The 22,227-nt window shown below is 45.4% G+C and overlaps 1 protein-coding gene across 6 annotated transcripts in view; it reads right to left on the bottom strand.

Moving 5' to 3' along the window:
- The window catches only part of LOC133620962 (uncharacterized), a 55,862-nt gene that overhangs the window by 10,719 nt on the left and 22,916 nt on the right, over positions 1-22,227 (bottom strand). Inside the window, exons 2-4 of one of the 6 annotated variants that reach the window (XM_072915566.1) lie at positions 11,082-12,369; positions 8,402-8,523; positions 3,600-6,916 (exon numbers count right to left, since the gene is read on the bottom strand). The exons of 1 other annotated variant lie outside the window; for it this stretch is intronic. In XM_072915566.1, coding sequence (XP_072771667.1) covers positions 5,247-6,866 — 1,620 coding nt within the window. In that variant the 5' untranslated portion in view covers positions 6,867-6,916; positions 8,402-8,523; positions 11,082-12,369 and the 3' untranslated portion in view covers positions 3,600-5,246. Of the gene's footprint in view, positions 1-3,599; positions 6,917-7,325; positions 8,524-11,081; positions 12,370-22,227 lie in introns of those variants that run through there. 4 more of the 6 variants (XM_061982673.2, XM_061982675.2, XM_061982674.1 and 1 more) reach the window with 4 other exon arrangements.

The following is a 22,227-nucleotide window of genomic DNA, read 5'->3' as shown; positions in this document are numbered from 1 at the left end:
GGAATTGCGTACAGATCCTTGCAACATGGAGCTGTGCAATGTCATACTGCAACACGAGGTAATGGTATCAAGTGAATGGCACAACAATGGGCCTCAGGATCTCGTTACGGTATCTCTGTGCATTCAAAATGCTATCAATAAAATGCACTTGCGTTTGTTGTACATATACGCCCGCCCATACCATAACCTCACCCCCACCATGGGCCACTCCGTTCACAATGTTGGCATCAGCAAACCGCTCTCCCAGACGATGCCACACACCATCTGTCCTGAACAGTAAAAAATAAGATTTGTTGGTGAAGAGAACACCTCTCCAACGTGCCAGCTAGACGCCATCAAATGTGAGCATTTGCCCACTCAAGTCGGTTACGATGACAAACTGCAGTCAGGTGAAGACCCGATGAGGACGACAAGCATGCAGATGAGGTTCCCGGAGACGGTTTCTCGAAGTTTGTGCAGACATTCTTTGGTTATGCAAACCAATTGTTGCAGCAGCTGTCCGGGTGGCGGGTCTCAGACGATCATGCAGGTGCACCTGCTGGATGTGGAGGTCCTGGGCTTGTGTGGTTACACGTTGGTCTGCGGTTGTGAAGCCGTTTGGATGTACTGCCAAATTCTCTGAAACGCCTTTGGGGACGGCTTATGGTCGACAAATGAACTTTCAATTCACGGGCAACAGCTTTGGTGGACATTCTTGCAGTCAGCATGCCGACTGCACACTCCCTCAAAACTTGAGACATCTGTGGAATTGTGCTGTGTGGTAAAACTGCACATTTCAGAGTGGCCTTTTATTGTGGGCAGCCTAAGGCACACCTGTGCAATTATCATGCTGTTTAATCAGCATCTTGATATGCCACACTTGTGAGGTGGGATGAATTATCTTGGCAAATAAGAAATACTCACTAACACAGATTTAGACGGATTTGTCAACTATATTTGAGAGGAATAGGTCTTTAGTGTATGTAGTAAACGTTTTACATCTTGTGAGTTCAACTCATAAAGAATGGGAGCAAAAACACAAGTGCTGCGTTTATATTTTTGTTCATATGTGACATACAATAAAAAATTATAAGATATACATATTCATAATTCACTTTTGTACTTATTCACAGTAATGTTTTAGATAGCTTATTGAAATATTGAAGTGTTAGATATTTTCATGTCTAATTGTAAATGATTGATATATGCTATACATATTTGTTTTACAATTGTTCATACCTTTTCTTTTGAGTACACATAAATCCCTCCTAGTTCATATTTACTAGTTCACATTTGAAACATCTTCTTGACCACTTCGGGAAGCATATTATTATTTACTTTATAAGTCATTTGAGCAGTGTTTTCTTTTGTAATATAAACATTATTTTGTGATTGTTTTATATGTATGTCCCCACACCTTTATGCAATAAGTAATGTATGCTTCAACTAAAGTTGGGTACAATAAATATAGTTAATATTTGTTATGTATGTATTTTGTTATGTTTTATATTCCCGTCATTTTATAATGTTTTGTTGGTTATATAATTTAAAAGTAGTTTCCAGCTTAGCTAAAAACGCTTGGAAGATGCAGCTAATGAGAGTCACCGTTGTAGCCTTCAAAGCCTCTAAAACAACTTCAAAACCCTCCAAAGTTTTATATACACGGTGCAAGATTTGGGAAAAACCCTGCGCTGCAGCTTGGACACATTATCAGTAAAGAACCGAGGTTCATTGGGTGTTTCGCGTCTTTGACCTCTATACACTCTCGCCTGCAGCGTACTACTCCATCCGTCTCCCCTCTTGATCCACAACCACCTTGAGGCTTTCTCAGCAGCCTCGCTGATATTTCTGGTGGCTTTTCTCTTCAGCAACCCTCTGATTCCAAGAAGTCTGAATGCTCGATGCACCGATTGCCCTAGAAAGCCCCTGCAGCCCACTTCTATAGGCTCACAGCGGGCCCTCCAGCCGCTCTCTCTGCATGCCTCGACCAGCTCAAGGTATTTGGCCTTCTTTTGCTCATGAGCCTCCTCCATCCGGTCTTCCCAGGGGACTGTAAGTTCCAGCAGCACAACTTTCTTCACTGAGTCAGAAGTTAAGACAAGGTCTGGCCTCAGTGATGTCCTTGCTATGCGCTCTGGAAACTTCAGCTGTCTGCCGATATCCACCTGAAGCTGCCAGTCACGGGCAGTGGCTAGCAGTCCGGTTGGGGCCTTACGTCCTGCCTGTGGTTTGTCCCCTGCCTTGACGAAGGAGATGTTATGCCTGACTGCGAGCTGGTGTTTGCTCTGCTGGATTCCAGTGCCAATGGTGCCTGCTGCTGCCTTCAGCACCTGGTCGTGGCGCCATGTGTAGCTCCCCTCTCTCAGGGCTTTAGGGCAGCAGCTCAGGATGTGCTTCAGGGAACCCCGTGCCTTGCACAGTGGACATTCAGGTGTTTCTGCTAGCCCCCAGCAATGAAGATTAGATGGACTTGGGAGGACATCATACACTGACTGGATCAGGAACTTGAGTCTTGCTGGTTCTGACTTCCAAAGTTCTGTCCAGGTGATCTTTCGGGTAGATGTGTGGTCCCAGTTTGTCTAGGCTCCTTGCTGGCGCATGGCCACTGTCTTGCTCCGGCGTTCCTCCTCAACCTCTGCACGGATCTCTCCCTGCACCATCAGCTGTCTCTCTTGACCCTGGGCTTTGTCGTAGCATGGTCTTGTATGGCTACCCAGCCCCGCTCTTCCGACTGCCACAGCACCTACTAAGACGCCATGTCTCAGCCTTGCTTCTGCCTGGTCAATGGCCTCCTGTGCCTTCCACTTCCTCCCAGTTCTGACCTTGATGCCAGCAGAGGAGACTCTGGTGTCAGATGAGTCTCTGTAAAGTAACACTTCCCTGGCTCTGGTGACTTTAAACTCCTCAGTCAATCCGGTGAAGGGATGTGCCCATACAGGGCGATGCTGCTTAGGCTCTTCGGCAAGCCCAGCCTCCTACGCAGGTGCTGGCTGGTGTAGCGTTCGAATCCCTCCACAATGCAAGTATATATATATAATGTAGTAACAGACACCTTCATAACAATATGTAATATATATTTATATACACACTGCAAGTATATATACATACATATATATATAATGTAGTAACATACACCTTCATAACAATATGTAATATGTTTTATATACACACTGCAAGTATATATATAATGTAGTAACAGACACCTTCATAACAATATGTAATATGTACAGTATGCACACTGCAAGTATATATATATAATGTAGTAACAGACACCTTCTTAACAATATGTAATATGTACAATATACACACTGCAAGTATATATATATAATGTAGTTACAGACACCTTCATAACAATATGCAATGTTTTATATACACACTGCAAGTATATATATAATGTAGTAACGAACACCTTCATAACGATACGTAATATGTGCAATATTTACTGTATTTTAATCATTACCGGAAGTGATTTTTTTAAGCGCAATAATTTCCGTTTCCATAGCAACGCACTGCTAACTTCCGGCAACACATGTGTGTTCCTACTTCCGGAGACAACACGCGTGTGTTGTAATCATGGCAGACTTGGTAACAAACAACAAAGACGACTATTTTTGGACAAATGAGGATTCACAACCTTTTATTTTTGAAGCTGAATATACAAAGGATGAACTGCTGTTTGTAGAAGCGAGCACGAAGGAAGAGTGAGACGTTGGAGCAGACTGAAGCCGGGAGAGTGGGGCGAGAGTGACGACTTTATAATTGTGGACCTCGCAGCCATGCTATTTTAAAACTCAAACACGTTTTGTGCTGACGTAGAAGCTAGCTAATCTCTTTCCGTAGCTAGCTATTATGGCTAATACAGAAGTACGCCGGTGTGTTACTACACTAGAAAAAGAGTTCCTCAGTGTTTGCTCCAACAACACTAATGTTGCTATAGTTTGGTTATTATACCAGTTACAGAACATAAATGAAGTATTGTTGACAGTTTTTGAATGCATTTTTAAAGTGATTTAGAGGTAGAATTGATTGCTAAAATTAGCTGCATTGCTCGCTACCAAGAACCAGCCAATTTCTACATGTTAGAATGCAAAAAAAAAACCCCAAAAAACATTTTGTCTTTTTGTCTCTCATAATATTTGTGAACAATAAGCACATTTCCAAAAAAAAGGGTACAGTTCCTCTTTAAGGTCTATGTCTTGGGACCATACTGAACCACTTGACGGCACTGATGTACATTTAAAAACTGAATAAATAAAACAAGATTGTTTAACTTCCATTACAATAGTGTAATAATGTATTATGTCTCGTTGTATTGATGAAATGATAGAAATGCAATATATAAATCCGATTTTTGATGTAATTTTTTTTTGAGGATAAACAACAAAATGGAATGTGCATCATTGGCATCCTGTGATTTCAGAGCTCCCCATGGAAATAAAATGCAGTCATTTTCACTCAATAATACAATTAGAAATGTCAAACAAATATGTTTATGAAATAAAGGAGCTGCAATAGGCTCCAGCACCACCCACGACCCCAAAAGGGACACACGGTAGAAAATGGAGAAATGGAAATAAAGGAGTTCATCGATGGAATCATTTACAATTATAAATGAAAATATGTAACACTACGTTATTTCAAATACATATATAAATGATAAATGGGTTGTACTTGTATAGCGCTTTTCTACCTTCAAGGTACTCAAAGCGCTTTGACACTACTTCCACATTTACCCATTCACACACACATTCACACACTGATGGAGGGAGCTGCCATGCAAGGCGCTAACCAGCACCCATCAGGAGCAAGGGTGAAGTGTCTTGCTCAGGACACAACGGACATGACGAGGTTGGTACTAGGTGGGGATTGAACCAGGGACCCTCGGGTCGCGCACGGCCATTCTTCCACTGCGCCACGCCGTCCCAATATAAAACTCTTGTTAGTATAAAAGTGAATTATTAATATCTATATACACATACTATGTTTAATGTATGTCACATATGTTTTGTGCAGTTTATTGTCACCTTTACAGTTAAATTGTTCGGTTCAATTTTAAATAAAACTACACAATGATATATATTAATCCATGTACTTGACTGAAAAAAGCAATAATCTAAAATATCTAGTTATAAATAGTAGAAGTATATTAACAAGTTTGAAAGGGACAAGCGGTAGAAAATGAATGCATGGATGGTGTTACACACCAATGATGTGACACATGTTAAATGTACTGATGTTAGAAAGTCAAAGTTAACAAAGTTTTGACTTCATTTGCTACTGCTGTTCTCACCAGCACACGTGTGTTTCTTACACTGGTACTTATAAGAGAATCTTTCACCGCACACACTGCAACTCAACACTTTCTCACCTGTGTGTGTTCTCATGTGTACTTTGAACATATTTGAGCGTGCAAAACTTTTACCACAGATTGAACAGGAAAAAGGGTTTTCTCCAGTGTGTATTCTCATGTGTTCCTTCAACAATTTCTTTCGGGCAAAGCTTTTACCGCATACTGAGCAGGAAAAAGGTTTTTCTCCCGTGTGTATTCTCATGTGTTCTTTCAACAAATGGTTCCGTGCAAAACCTTTACCACATGCTGAGCAGGAAAAAGGTTTTTCTCCCGTGTGTATTCTCATGTGTTCTTTCAACATATGTGTCCGTGCAAAACCTTTACCACATGCTGAGCAGGAAAAAGGTTTTTCTCCAGTGTGTGTTCTCAAGTGTCCCTTCAACAATTTCTTCCCGGCAAAGCCTTTACCACATACTGAGCAGGAAAAAGGTTTTTCTCCCGTGTGTATTCTAATGTGTTCTATCAACAAATGTCTCCGTGAAAAACCTTTACCACATACTGAGCAGGAAAAAGGTTTTTCTCCAGTGTGTATTTGCATGTGTTCTTTCAACAAACTTTTGTGAGCAAAACCTTTATCACATACCGAGCAGGAAAAGGGTTTTTCTCCAGTGTGTGTTCTCAAGTGTTCCTTCAACAATATCTTTCGGGCAAAGCTTTTACCACATACTGAGCAGGAAAAAGGTTTTTCTCCGGTGTGTATACTCATGTGTTCTTTCAAAAAAAGTGTCCGTGCAAAACCTTTACCACATGCTGAGCAGGAAAAACGTTTTTCTCCAGTGTGTATTTGCATGTGTTCTTTCAACAAATTTATTTGAGCAAAACCTTTACCACATAACGAGCAGGAAAAGGGTTTTTCTCTAGTGTGTGTTCTCATGTGTGCTTTCAAATTGGAACGTCTTACAAAACCTTTCCCACAGATTGAACAGGTATTTGGTTTTTCTCCGGTGTGTAATCTCATGTGTACTTTCACATAGTGACTTTGTATAAAATTTTTACCGCAGATTGAACAAGAAAAAGGCTTTTCTCCAGAGTGTCTCAGCATGTGTTCGTTCAACACATATTTTCGTAAAAAACTTTTACCACATTCTGAGCAGGAAAAGGGTTTTTCTCCAGTGTGTATTCTCATGTGTCTTTTAAGACCACTAGGGCGTTTAAAAGTTTTGTCACAGTGAGAACATTTAAAGCGTGTGTTGTCAGTGTGACATGTCTTATCAGCTTTAGAGTCTTCATACTCAGTGTGGTCTCCATCAGCTTCTGTTGTCATGTGTTGAATTGAGCTGCTGCTTGGAGGCTCCACCTCTATATTCTCCTCACTTTCAACTTTTACCTCATAATCTTCACTCTTCACAATCACACCAATCACTGGGAACTCCTCCAACCATTTAAGATGCTCTCCCTCCTGCCTGATACTGATTTCCTCCTCTTCCTCTTTGATGTGGGGGGTCCGTGGGTCTTCCTCTTCCTTTTTAACGAGAGGAGTCTGTGACTCTTCGTCTTCCTCCTTAACGTGGGAGATCTGTGGCTCCTCCTGCTCCATCCTGGAGCTCCACTCCTGGTGCTCAGGGAGATGATGATCTTCACAGACGTCTGCAGGACACAAGAAGACAAACGCATGCTTTAGAAACGTCCAGCTTTGGTCAGTCACATGAGGCATTCAGTACGTTTACATGTACCAAAGAAAACCAAGTTATTGTATGCCCTGGCCCGAAATCTCCGTGGCGGACAAACACACCATTCTTCACAAAATTATTCACAAGAAAAAAAGAAGGGGACTTTTAACTAGGGATGAGCAATATGACCTATAATTCATGTTGCGATATATCATTTAAAATATGATAGGATAATATAGGCTTAATTCATCCCACAATGGGGAAATGATGTGGTTGGCAATACATTAAAAGAGCACATCGCTGACGCCACTTCAGCGTCGCCATTTCTACAAAGTGAAGCACAACAAAAGACCAAAAAATCTGCAATAAATAATACATATTGTGCACACACGATTGCATAGACTATAGGGCAGGGGTCAGCAACCCGCTGCTCTCGAGCAGCATACGACTCTTTAGCATCGCCCTTGTGGCTCGCTGGAGCTTTTTAAAAAATGGAAAAAGATGTGAGAAAAATATATTTGTTGTTTTAATAATGTTTCTGTAGGAGGACAAACATGACACAAACCTTCCTAATTGTTACAAAGACCACTGATTAATATGTTTGAGTTTATGCTTCACTGATGATAGTATTTGGCCAGCACCGTTTTGTCCTACTATTTTTGGCGGTCCTTGAACTCACCGTTGTTGGTTTATGTCTACAACTTTCTCCGTCGCTGCCACAGAAAGACGTGTTTTATTCCACTCCTTCTTTGTCTCATTTTGTCCACCAAACATTTTATGCTGTGCGTGAATGCACAAAGGTGAGCTTTGTTGATGTTATTGACTTGCGTGGAGTGCTAATAATCCATGCTAACATGCTATTTAAGCTAGCTGTGTGTACATATTGCATCATTATGCCTTTTGTGTAGGTATATTGAGCTCATGTAATGTCCTTTACTTACTGTATGTCCTCTGTGTATTTAATTTATATTTGCATGTCTCATGACACATTATCTGTATGTAACATTGGCTGCATTACTGGTTGTGTGCTATGTTGTTCCAGACCACAACAAAAATTACCATGTTGTTTTTAGACCACAGCAAACCTTACCCAGCTTGCAAGGATTGTAATAAATCCAATAGAAGAAGACAGCCTGTCCTTTCCTTTAACTTGGACACACACATCTAATTTACCACACACACCAGTAAGTTCCAGGAGTTATCGAACCCTCTGAGATAGTTACTTAATGTGTTTCCTTCATTATAACACTTACATAAGGCTTTTAACTTTTTGCGTCTCCAGACAGATTTTTTTTTTGTATTTTTGGTCCAATATGGCTCTTCAACATGTTGGGTTGCCGGCCCCTGCTATAGGGTGTAATGATTCTGTGAAGACGTCTCTGTCTCGGGTTCTTCTGGGACCACAGGAAAGGGCACAACACTTTGGATCGGCGTTTTACAATTCTTTTAATTATATTCTCACACAAGTCTCTGTCGGCTTTTCAGCTCTCCTCCTCCTCACAATGTCTCTCTTTTCGGCTTTTCAGCACTCTTCCGTGGCTTTTCATCTGCTTTCCAGGTCCCTCTCCCTCATGGTCTCCGACGCTGCTTAATAAAGGAACAGGTGATTAGATAACTCGTTCCAGCTGAGTCATCCACTCACCTGTCTGCTGCTTCATGGCCGGCCTCCGCACACACCCCGCCCGCAGGGAACGCGCGAACCACGCCCCTCTCCACATGCCTCCACCGCCAGATTTGAGGCCGGGCAGCCGTCCGGCCGCGCTCACTCCCCCCCACCCCCTATAGCGGGCCGAGAGAGAAAATCGGTCACGGCCATCTGCGCGCAGCACTCGGTCCATGAGACGCTGGAACGTGGCGGGCGCACCGAACAAGCCAAACGGAAGTGTCACAAATTGGTACAAACCGTCCGGAGTGCAAAAGGCCGTTTTTTCTCGGGACTCTGGTGACAAGGGAATCTGCCAGTAGCCATTGGTCAAATCCAGTGTCGTGAAAAATTGAGCAGTGCCTAGCCGATCCAGGAGCTCGTCGACCCGAGGCATTGGGTACGCGTCAAACCGTGATTGTTCATTCACCCTGCGGTAATCCACACAGAACCGCACAGTCCCATCCTTCTTCCCAACCAGAACAATGGGACTGCACCACGCGCTGTGGGATTCTTCTATGACCCCCAACTCAAGCATAGTTTTTAATTCCTCCCGAACTACTTTGCGCTTGTGTTCGGGAAGCCGATATGGCCGAGACCGCACCGTAACCCCCGGGCTGGTCTCAATATGATGTCGGATGAGATCCGTGCGACCGGGCCGCGAGGAGAACACATCAGAGAAGCGCCGCTGTAACTCAGCCACATCCGCCCTCTGTGCTGATGTGAGCTGGTCGTCACAGGACAGCCGGGGGGCCGGGCCAGAGCGCGGGATCTCCGGCCCCAACTCCTCCTCCTCCCCCACTACTGTCACCATGGAAACAGGCTCCGCCTCTTTCCATGTCTTCAGCAGGTTCAAATGGTAGATCTGAGTGTCTCCGCGTCGGTCCGAGCGCCGAACCTCATAATCGACATCACCCACTTGCCGTGCGACCTCAAAGGGTCCCTGCCACTTTGCAAGTAATTTGGAGTTTGAGGTTGGAAGCAATACAAGTACTTTTTCTCCCGGTGTGAATTTGCGTAGTTGGGTCCCCCTGTTATACGTGCGCCGCTGACGTTCTTGGGCACGGAGCAAATTCTCACGTGACAAGTGCCCCACCTTGTGGAGTTTTGCTCGCATGTCCATGACGTATTGAATTTCATTTTTGCTGTAGCTTGGACCCTCCTCCCAGCTTTCTTTAATGACGTCCAGCACTCCGCGAGGCCTCCGGCCGTACAACAACTCAAAAGGTGCAAAACCAACGGAGGCCTGGGGTACCTCCCGCATCGCAAACATTAGGGGGTCCAACCATTTATCCCAATTCTGTTTGTCCTCGTGCATAAACTTACGGATCATGGTTTTCAGCGTTTTATTTAATCTCTCCACCAGCCCATCCGTTTGCGGATGGTATACACTGGTGCGGATCGCTTTAATTCCCAGTAACCCGTAGAGTTCCTTTATCGTGCGCGACATAAAGGACGTGCCTTGGTCAGTCAGAATCTCTTTCGGGATTCCAACTCGGGTGATGACCTGAAACAGCGCTTGCGCAACACTCTTGGCAGAGATGGAGCGCAAAGGTACTGCTTCGGGATAACGCGTTGCGTAATCCACCAGGACTAACACAAAGCGGTATCCCCGTGTGCTCGGGTGAAATGGTCCGATGAGGTCCATCCCAATTCTTTCGAACGGGACCTCCATGAGCGGTAATGGGCGCAAGGGCGCCTTTGGGGTGGCCGCTGGGTTCACCAGCTGGCAGTCCGGGCAGGCAGCGCACCAACGGCGCACGTCTGCCCGGAGGCCTGGCCAATAGAATCGGACCATTACCCGATTAAGTGTTTTATCATACCCTAAGTGGCCAGACATGGGATTAAAATGCGCCGCCTGGAAAACCATTTCCCGGCGGTGTTTTGGCACCAACAACTGGGTGTGTTCCTCCCCAGTTTGAGTGTCACGGCCCACTCTGTATAATCTATCCCTAATAATTGAAAAATGGGGGAATACCCGCGCTTTCCCCGGGCGCACCAGCTGACCGTCAATATAATCCACCTGGTCCCAGGCCTCGCGCAAGGTTTCATCACGGGACTGCTCGAGGGGAAAGTCCTCAGTAGGTTGCCATCGGGGGGACGGGGGGACCTCCCGCGAAGCCCCCACCGGTTCCCGCTCGGCAGCACTGGATGAAGCCGCGTCGCCGCTGAGAACCGCGCGGATACTCCCCTCGCCGACTGTCCGTGAACGCAACCCCACACATTGTGTCACCAAATGGTTAAATCCCGGCCAATTCGTCCCTAGAATTACGGGGTGCGTAAGTTGCGCGCTTACGGCAACCTTAACCTTATGCTTTTGTTCCTTGTATATAATTTCCACTGGCACCATAGGGTACTCGTGCACATCCCCATGAATACACCTAATTTTCACCCGTGTCGCCTGCCTCAACGCCCCGGGCCAAACCAGGTTTTGGTGGATCATGGACTGTTTTCAGCCCGAATCCACCATCGCCCGATATGTACCCCCTTGTACCCTTACCGGGACACAGTACGTCTCCCCACCGATCGGGGGCGGGTGCTGGAGGCCCGACAACCCGCAACACCTGCCCCACCTCCATCAGGGAGCACTCCCGGCGCACGTGCCCGGGCCGTCCGCACCTCCAGCACACCGGCCCTGAGGTTTGAGGTGCCATCTGCGAGGGAAGCCCTCTCCCCGCAGCGTCGGTACCCTGAAATGCACAAACCATAGACATATTATGACCCCGTGTTCCCCCCCTTGTCGTCTGTCTCTGGGTGTGTGTGGGTGCGTATTCTTTTTTTATGTCCGTGTGGTGAACCTGTTCGGTGATTCCGGGTGGCTCAGGCTGGCTTGGTTGCCACTGCGGAGACTCTCCCTCCACCCCCCCCCAGAGCGGGGCGAGTCGTCGGTGGGGTGCTGGGGTGGGTCCCTTGGCCGTTTTGGTTGTTGTCTCCCTCTGTACCGCCAGGTGTTCCTCCGCCAGTTTCACCGCAGCTTTGACGTCCGGGGGGCTGTGGTACCGTACCCACGCGGAGGTCCTGGCCGGGATTGTCTCCACGAATCGCTCCAGGACGATGGCCTCCAGCATTTTTGGGTCCAGTCCGTTTGGCTGGAGCCAACGGGTTGCTGCGTCTCGAAGTTGAAATGCCAGTACGAAGGGCCGGTCCCCTGGCCCCAACATCATGGCCCGGAACTTCCGACGATGGTCTTCGGGGCTGCTGCCGACCCGATCCAGTATGGCGCAGCTCAAGTTTGCATACTGCATGCGAGCGGACGCCGGGAGACTCACCGCCGCCCGCTGCGCCTCCCCCACCAGGAGCGGCAGCAGCTTCGCGCCCCATTCCTCCTCCGGCCACCTGCACGATGTCGCCGTGGCCTCAAAGACATCGAGGAATGTCTGGGGGTCCTACCCCTCCACCATGCGTTTCATGGCGGACATTCCTCCCGCCGCCTCTGCTCTGTCCATTAATGCCTGCAGCACCTGTGTCTGCTGCCGGCTTGCCGTTCACACCTCGGCCAACACTTGGCCCAGCGCCTCCAGCGGGGATGTTGTCGACATTTCTGTGGTTCGTCTTGTTGGGTGCCACTGTGAAGACGTCTCTGTCTCGGGTTCTTCTGGGACCACAGGAAAGGGCACAACACTTTGGATCGGCGTTTTACAATTCTTTTAATTATATTCTCACACAAGTCTCTGTCGGCTTTTCAGCTCTCCTCCTCCTCACAATGTCTCTCTTTTCGGCTTTTCAGCACTCTTCCGTGGCTTTTCATCTGCTTTCCAGGTCCCTCTGCCTCATGGTCTCCGACGCTGCTTAATAAAGGAACAGGTGATTAGATAACTCGTTCCAGCTGAGTCATCCACTCACCTGTCTGCTGCTTCATGGCCGGCCTCCGCACACACCCCGCCCGCAGGGAACGCGCGAACCACGCCCCTCTCCACAGATTCATTTTAACAACGATTCAATTTGACTCATAATTTGATGTTGCTGATGCAATTCTAGGTACAATATTAGTTTATTTAGAAAAATACAATGACACCACAGACGGGCAGGCTGACTTGAGTGATGTTTAATGTCCTTATCATTAAAAGTGCTTAACTTCATATGAAGCTTATCGTTCTTAAATCCAATGTTTTCCTTTTTCTAGTATTCGTAAAATCGATACATTGCCTTTTACATCGTTGTTGGATCGATACCTATCTTCGGAAGGCAAACTTGCAGAGCACAGCTCGATGTAGTTGATTCAGAGACAGGAACAGATCCAACAAAGAATCAATATTAGAAAAATTTTAAAACAGGTTAAAAAGGCTCCTAATTTAGTTGCTGACATTTGCAGTAACATACACCATTTACAGTTGTATTATTTAATCAAAACTTGTATTAATCTACTTGTTTATTTACTGTTAATATCATCTTACTTTCTGTTTTAACATGTTCTATCTACGCTTCTGTTCAAAGGTAATAATGACTTATTCTTCTGCAGTTTGGATACTTTAGAACTAGACATAAACTTCCTTTTTATTGTCAATCAAATTTGAACTTTACAGCACAGATAAGAACGATATTTCGTTATATAAGCTCATGGTAGTGCAGGATAAAAAAGCAGTAAGGTGCATACATAAATAAATAAATATATATAAATAATATATAAATATATATATAAAATAAATAAATATATATAAATAAATAAATAGATTACTGTACAGATAAATATATTGCACTTTTTCACATGCGTTCACGTTTATGGATGATATTGTCTTTTTTATTCCAGCGAGTTAATCCATTTTGGGGGGAGTTGAGGGGATAATTTAATTATGATGCGTTCAAGAGTCTTACGGCCTGAGGGAAGAAGCTGTTACAGAACCTGGAGGTTCTGCTTCGGAGGCTGCGGAACCTCTTTCGAGAGTTCAGCAGTGAAAACAGTCCTTGGTGTTTCAAGTTTCAAGTTCAAGTTTATTCACAATACCATATAACAAATACAATAGTAGTGAAATATCATCATTTAAAGATGTTGGTATGTGAAAGGGTCCCCCAAATAAGCTAGAAGAAGCTTTTGACAGGGGGTCCAGAGGATAGTATATACATGAAATGATGGAACATGGTAGCAAGTACAACAACAAAAAACAAAACAAAAAACAACGCTATATGATTAACACAAGATAATAGTACTAAAGCAAGCATACACATACATACATACATTCATTCAACCATGCAAAACCCAACAGTAGTCTACCCCACATGAGGCATTAAATATAGGTGGTTAATAGATAAGTTTTTAGTTTATTTTTGAAGTTGGAGAATGGATACAGCATCTTGAGGCTCTCATTAAGCCGGTTCCAAATCTTTGGTCCCCTGCATACAACACTTCGAGTGGTACAATCCAGTAAACGATGTTTCCCTGATATCAAATCTAAGTTACGAGTGTTGTGGGCATGCTGGGGATGGTAGATAGGAACCAAGCTACAGAGCCTTAAATTCAGCCTGTAAATGACTTGATAGGTTAAACAAGCATTTTGATAAATATTGAACTCTTGTCAGTCTTAAGAGATGATAATTATGGAATAGATGTCGAGTGGGGGCATTAAACTTGGACCATGACAGGGCCCGTATAATTTTCTTTTGCATGGATTCTAATTTGTGGAGGTAGGTAGGGAAGGTGTTACACCAGATGACATTACAGTAGTTTAGATGTGGTTCAAAGAGAGTTTTATATAGTGTGAGTAGAGCATAAAGAGGAAGATAATGACGAAGGTGAAAGAACAGGCCAACATATTTGGATAATTTGTTTAACAGATGGCTAATGTGACATTTGAAATTGAGGTACTCGTCAATGATGACCCCCAGGAATTTTGTGGAGTTCACTCTCTGTATTTCCTGCCCATTGATGTTGATATGGCAGTGCTCAGTATTTGTCCCGTTTTTATTAGAACGAAATAGAATAAAATTTGTTTTATTTACATTAAGTGAGAGCTTATTGCATTTGAACCAGGAATCTACTTTCACAAGCTCTGAATTGACAGTTACTTGTAGATGGTGTAGGCTCCTGTGTGAGGTAAACAAATTTGTATCGTCAGCAAAAATTATTTTATAAAAAGTTTCGGAGGAGTTTACAAAATCATTTATGTATAGGATAAAAAGGAGAGGCCCCAAGATGGATCCCTGGGGAACCCCATAATTTATGGTCATACAGGGTGAATTGTAATCATTGACGCATACACATTGCTGCCTTCCGTATAGGTAAGAGCGGAACCAATCGAGAGGTATCCCTCTGACACCATAGTGATATAGCTTATACAATAAGATCTCAAAGTCTATTGTGTCAAAGGCCTTGGATAGATAAAAAAAAATGCCAATACCGCATTTTCCTTCTTTTAATACAGTCATTGACCTTTTCCAAAAGGTCGAGTATAGCCATACAGGTGGTGCTTTTTTTACGAAAACCATATTGGGAGGGGACAAGGATATTTAGTTTTTCCAGAAAGCCATTCAGTCGGTTATAGACCACTTTCTCAAATATTTTTGAAAATGTTGGTAAAATTGAAATTGGACTATAATTGTTCATATTATTTTTATCACCTGATTTAAAAATTGGGATTATTTTTGCCACTTTGGACATTTTGGGTACAATGCCAGCACTAAGTGACAGGTTTATACAGTGACAGAGAGGATTTATGATCACATTTGCTATGGCTTTCAAGATTTTGCTACATATCCCGTCCACTCCAGCTGTATGTGATGACTTTAGGTCCATAATGATCGTATAAAGCTCATTGATGTCGGTTGGCTGCATGAAAAAGGAGCTAGGGTAGCTGCCTGATAAAAATTCTTTAAAGGAATACCCTGGAGGTTGACCTATTTTACTGGATAGGTTTTCCCCAATAGAAGCAAAAAAGGTATTAAAACTATTGGCAAGATCAGCCCTATTTGACCCTGTATCCGGAACAACAGGGGCCTTATGTCCCTTGTTGAGAACAGTATTCAACACGTTCCATGTTCTCCTACAATCCCCCTGCGATGCTTGTAATAGTTCAGAATAATAGTTGCGCTTACTTTTCCTGATAATATGAGTTAATTTATTTCTATAATTTGTGTATTTTTCTTTGTTGACAGTAGTAGGGTTCGAAATATAACATTTGTAGAGTTTATGCTTTTGTCTGATGGACTTTAAGATCCTCCTTGTAATCCAGGGATTTTTTTCTGAGGTATGATTTTTGATAGTTTTTTCAGGGATTGTTTCCTGAATAGCATCCTCCATCCATCCATCCATCCATCTTCTTCCGCTTATCCGAGGTCGGGTCGCGGGGGCAGCAGCCTAAGCAGGGAAGCCCAGACTTCCCTCTCCCCAGCCACTTCGTCCAGCTCCTCCCGGGGGATCCCGAGGCGTTCCCAGGCCAGCCGGGAGACATAGTCTTCCCAACGTGTCCTGGGTCTTCCTCGTGGCCTCCTACCGGTCGGACATGCCCTAAACACCTCCTTAGGGAGGCGCTCGGGTGGCATCCTGACCAGATGCCCGAACCACCTCATCTGGCTCCTCTCGATGTGGAGGAACAGCGGCTTTACTTTGAGCTCCCCCCGGATGACAGAGCTTCTCACCCTATCTCTAAGGGAGAGCCCCGCCACCCGGCGGAGGAAACTCATTTCGGCCGCTTGTACCCGTGATCTTGTCCTTTCGGTCATAACCCAAAGCTCATGACCATAGGTGAGGATGGGAACGTAGATCGACCGGTAAATTGAGAGCTTTGCCTTCCGGCTCAACTCCTTCTTCACCACAACGGATCGATACAGCGTCCGCATTACTGAAGACGCCGCACCGATCCGCCTGTCGATCTCACGATCCACTCTTCCCTCACTCGTGAACAAGACTCCGAGGTACTTGAACTCCTCCACTTGGGGCAAGATCTCCTCCCCAACCCGGAGATGGCACTCCACCCTTTTCCGGGCGAGAACCATGGACTCGGACTTGGAGGTGCTGATTCTCATCCCAGTCGCTTCACACTCAGCTGCGAACCGATCCAGTGAGAGCTGAAGATCCTGGCCAGATGAAGCCATCAGGACCAAATCATCTGCAAAAAGCAGAGACCTAATCTTGCAGCCACCAAACCGGATCCCCTCAACGCCTTGACTGCGCCTAGAAATTCTGTCCATAAAAGTTATGAACAGAATCGGTGACAAAGGGCAGCCTTGGCGGAGTCCAACCCTCACCGGAAACGTGTCCGACTTACTGCCGGCAATGCGAACCAAGCTCTGACACTGATCATACAGGGAGCGGACCGCCACAATCAGACAGTCCGAAACCCCATACTCTCTGAGCACTCCCCACAGGACTTCCCGAGGGACACGGTCGAATGCCTTCTCCAAGTCCACAAAGCACATGTAGACTGGTTGGGCAAACTCCCATGCACCCTCAAGGACCCTGCCGAGAGTATAGAGCTGGTCCACAGTTCCACGACCAGGACGAAAACCACACTGTTCCTCCTGAATCCGAGGTTCGACTATCCGGCGTAACCTCCTCTCCAGTACACCTGAATAGACCTTACCGGGAAGGCTGAGGAGTGTGATCCCACGATAGTTAGAACACACCCTCCGGTTCCCCTTTTTAAAGAGAGGAACCACCACCCCGGTCTGCCAATCCAGAGGTACTGCCCCCGATGTCCACGCGATGCTGCAGAGTCTTGTCAACCAAGACAGCCCTACAGCATCCAGAGCCTTAAGGAACTCCGGGCGGTTCTCATCCACCCCCGGGGCCTTGCCACCGAGGAGCTTTCTAACTACCTCAGCAACCTCAGCCCCAGAAATAGGAGAGCCCACCACAGATTCCCCAGGCACTGCTTCCTCATAGGAAGACGTGTTGGTGGGATTGAGGAGGTCTTCGAAGTATTCCCTCCACCGATCCACAACTTCCGCAGTCGAGGTCAGCAGAACACCATCCGCACCATACACGGTGTTGGTAGTGCACTGCTTCCCCTTCCTGAGGAAGCGGATGGTGGTCCAGAATCGCTTCGAAGCCGTCCGGAAGTCGCTTTCCATGGCTTCCCCGAACTCCTCCCATGTCCGAGTTTTTGCCTCCGCGACAGCTGAAGCCGCACACCGCTTGGCCCGTCGGTACCTGTCCGCTGCCTCAGGAGTCCCATGAGCCAAAAGAACCCGATAGGACTCCTTCTTCAGCTTGACGGCATCCCTCACCGCCGGTGTCCACCAACGGGTTCTAGGATTACCGCCACGACAGGCACCAACTACCTTGCGGCCACAGCTCCAATCAGCCGCCTCGACAATAGAGGTGCGGAACATGGTCCACTCGGACTCAATGTCCAGCACCTCCCTCGTGACATGTTCAAAGTTCTTCCGGAGGTGGGAATTGAAACTCTCTCTGACAGGAGACTCTGCCAGACGTTCCCAGCAAACCCTCACAATGCGTTTGGGCCTGCCAGGTCTGTCCGGCATCCTCCCCCACCATCGCAGCCAACTCACCACCAGGTGGTGATCGGTAGAAAGCTCCGCCCCTCTCTTCACCCGAGTGTCCAAAACATGAGGCCGCAAATCCGATGACACAACTACAAAGTCGATCATAGAACTGCGGCCTAGGGTGTCCTGGTGCCAAGTGCATATATGGACACCCTTATGCTTGAACATGGTGTTCGCTATGGACAATCCGTGACGGGCACAAAAGTCCAATAACAAAACACCACTCGGGTTCAGATCCGGGCGGCCATTCTTCCCAATCACGCCTCTCCAGGTTTCACTGTCGTTGCTAATATGAGCGTTGAAGTCCCCCAGTAGAACGAGGGAATCACCCGGGGGAGCACTCTCAAGTACTCCCTCGAGTGAATCCAAAAAGGGTGGGTACTCTGAGCTGTTGTTTGGCGCGTAAGCGCAAACAACAGTCAGGATCCGTCCCCCCACCCGAAGGCGGAGGGAAGCTACCCTCTCGTCCACCGGGTTGAACTCCAACATGCAGGCTCTGAGCCGGGGGGCAACAAGAATTGCCACCCCAGCCCGTCGCCTCTCACTGCTGGCAACGCCAGAGTGGAAGAGAGTCCAGCCCCTCTCGAGAGAACTGGTTCCAGAGCCCTTGCTGTGCGTCGAGGTGAGTCCGACTATATCCAACCGGAACTTCTCTACCTCGCGCACTAGCTCAGGCTCCTTCCCCCCCAGCGAGGTGACGTTCCACGTCCCAAGAGCTAGCTTCTGTAGCCGAGGATCGAACCGCCAAGTGCCCTGCCTTCGGCTACCGCCCAGCTCACATTGCACCCGACCTCTATGGCCCCTGCTATGGGTGGTGAGCCCATTGGAGGGTGAATAGCATCCTGAATCATTTTAATCAGATGTTCATATGCAGCATCAGGACAGGTGCAATTAAACACAGAGTCCCATTTCCTGGCAAGCAGATTATTATTTAGGTGTAGTAGAGTTGTATTGTTGAGTATTTTGGTTTTACCTTTAGGAGGTGGGGAGGAGGGAGTTTTGCCAGAGTCAAAGAATAGTATAATGGGAAAGTGGTCTGTGATATCGGATTGCACCACCCCTGTCACGAGCTTTGTATTACGGATGTTAGTAATAATGTTATCGATTATTGTTTTTGAGGCATCTGTGACTCGAGTGAACCTATTGATGGTGGGGAAGAAGGAAGAAGAATGTAACGTGTTGATAAAGTTCAGTTTTGCTCCATCGTCCTTGGAAATATCAATATTAAAGTCACCAAGAAGGATGCAGTTTTTGTTTAGTTTATTTAGACTGAGTAATAGTTCATCCAATTTGGAAAGAAAAGTGTCAAGAGGTGAGTCAGGAGCAGAGGTGGGTAGTAACGCGCTACATTTACTCCGTTACATCTACTTGAGTAACTTTTGGGATAAATTGTACTTCTAAGAGTAGTTTTAATGCAACATACTTTTACTTTTACTTGAGTATATTTATAGAGAAGAAACGCTACTTTTACTCCGCTACTTTTATCTACATTCAGCTCGCTACTCGCTACTAATTTTTATCGATCTGTTAATGCACGCTTTGTTTGTTTTGGTCTGTCAGACAGACCTTCATAGTGCCTGTGTTTCAACAAATACAGTCACTGGTGACGTTGGACCAATCAAACAGAGCCAGGGGTCACATGACCTGACTTAAACAAGTTGAAAAACTTATTGGGGCGTTACCATTTCGTACACCCCGTCAAAAGCCTAAAGACTGACTGCACAGTTCCTGTCTTCACAATAAAAGTGCCGCTCCATCGCGCCTGCGCTTTCAAAATAAGAGTCTCCGAAAGCCTGCGCAAACAAGCTAGCAAGCTACGGAGTTTGCCGCCAATGTATTTCTTATAAAGTGTATAAAAACGAATATGGAAGCTGGACATATAAGATGCCAAAAACCAACCACTTTCATGTGGTATTAGACAGAAAGGAGGAACTTTTTTTCTCCTCCATTTGAAAACATGGACGTTTGTCATCACTACTGTCTGATTCCAATCAATGCAAGTCATCAGAATCAGGTAATACACCAACTTATATTCTTGTCTTCATGAAAGAAAGGAATCTATATGTGTTAAACATGCATGTATATTCATTAAAACACTATTAACATGTAAACAAAAACGGCAAAAAATATATATATAAATTATATACTGTATATATCAATGTATGTATATATATATATATATATATATATATATATATATATATATATATATATATATATATATGTGTTTGTATATATATATATATATATGTATATATGTGTGTGTGTGTGTATATATATATATGATATGTGTGTGTATGTTACTCATCAGTTACTCAGTACTTGAGTAGTTTTTTTACAACATACTTTTTACTTTTACTCAAGTAAATATTTGGGTGACTACTCCTTACTTTTACTTGAGTAATAAATCTCTAAAGTAACAGTACTCTTACTTGAGTACAATTTCTGGCTACTCTACCCACCTCTGGTCAGGAGGACGATAGAGTACTCCAACAATTAACTTTTTTCCTTTGTTGTTGATCTCCATGAACAAGGATTCACAGAGATCATCTTCTAGGGTGATGTTACATACTTTGGCATGAAGATTGTTCTGGACATAGAGGCACACACCTCCACCTCTTCCACTGGGTCTATTTTTTACATGTAAATTGTATCCATCCAGTCTAAACAGATCAATATATGAGGAATCAGAAAGCCACGATTCACTACAGGCAATAAAGTTAAACATACAGCTCATATTGGAAAGTAGAGAGGCTAAATCAGTGTGATGTTTATTCAGGCTTCTAATATTCAAATGTAAAAATGAGTAATTATAAAGATCATATAAGGACTTTAATTGCTCAGGGTCATAGACATTGCAGTTTATATTATTCTCAATACCAATGCAGTGCTGTAAATCTCCAACTGTGTCAAGGTCTTCAAAACCCATAAAATAATATATGAAAGTAGTCAGGTTTGCCTGCTGGGATGGCATTCAAATAGTAAATACTCATACATGGACACTCACATTCACACACACTCGTACCATACATACTGGAAAAAGCTGCTTCCATTTAGCATAGGATCGCATCAATCCCCTTCAATGTATGAATATGACATGACATGCCGAGAAAATAAACATTCACGCACCTCCCCCAACCCGCCAACAACCCACCAAATGTCACGCGTAGTCACCCCGATGGGCGTATGAGTCCCACGAAAACGTACAATTTCTTACCAAAAAGGAGAGGTCCCAACTAACAGTCAGGTTTTGGACCAGTTCCGAGGCACATCAGCGCCACCCCGCGAGGTAAAAAGAAAATACGGCCAATACGAGACCAAAACAATAACAAGAATGTCACGTGTGTATCAGAGCCAGGTGTAGCCTGCGCTAATTTCACTTCAGAGAAAACCAAAACATCAACAAACGCTGTGAACAATATGAGGAACATCAACGCGTGGGATTGTACATATTGACTTTAAAGCGCAACGTGAAGGCGTGGGCTGGTAGATCAGTTAGGAGAGATGTATGTTAATGTTAATGTCACTCTGCTCCGAGAAAGTTATGGTGTGTTAGCTGGCTAGCTAACGTTAGCCTTACCGTGTAGCAAGTCACGTTAGTCGTTTGCCGCCTCAGTAGCTGGCTCAACACCCAAGTTGCAGCTCGCAGCCCGGGTCACGATGAATGCCTTAGCCTCATCGACCGAGGAGAGGGATCTCCTGCCTGTCTCCACCATGATGGAAAGTTTGGCTGGGTAACGCAGGGCAGGTCTGAGACCTAACTTGAAGAGCTTCAACATGACATCGCTGTATTCCTTTCGCTGATCAACAACTTCGGGTGGATAATCGTCAAAGACCAAGATAGAGTGACCACGGAACTTCAGCTTTCCTCTCTTGGACCGGGCTTCCCGGATAATCGCGTCCTTTTCCTGGAACCTGAGGAGCTTGATGATAACCGGTCTCGGTCGCTGGCTTGCTGGAGGTTTGGGGGCGAGGGACCTGTGGGCGCGCTCGCATTCGGGTGGGGAGTCCAGGATGTCGCTGAAGACTTCCACCAGCATGTTGGAGAAGAAAGCAGTAGGTTGTGGACCCTCAATGGATTCAGGTAAGCCAATTATTCTGATATTATTGCGGCGGCTGCGGGACTCAAGGTCTAAAACTTTGACTGCCAGTTTGGTATTTTTGCCTACTATTGCTGTAATGGATGTTTCCAGAGTTCGCACGCGGCT

The sequence above is a fragment of the Nerophis lumbriciformis genome, linkage group LG21 (assembly GCF_033978685.3).
Source record: "Nerophis lumbriciformis linkage group LG21, RoL_Nlum_v2.1, whole genome shotgun sequence".
Classification (NCBI taxonomy): domain Eukaryota; kingdom Metazoa; phylum Chordata; class Actinopteri; order Syngnathiformes; family Syngnathidae; genus Nerophis; species Nerophis lumbriciformis.
This window is presented reverse-complemented; position numbering and strand designations above follow the sequence as displayed.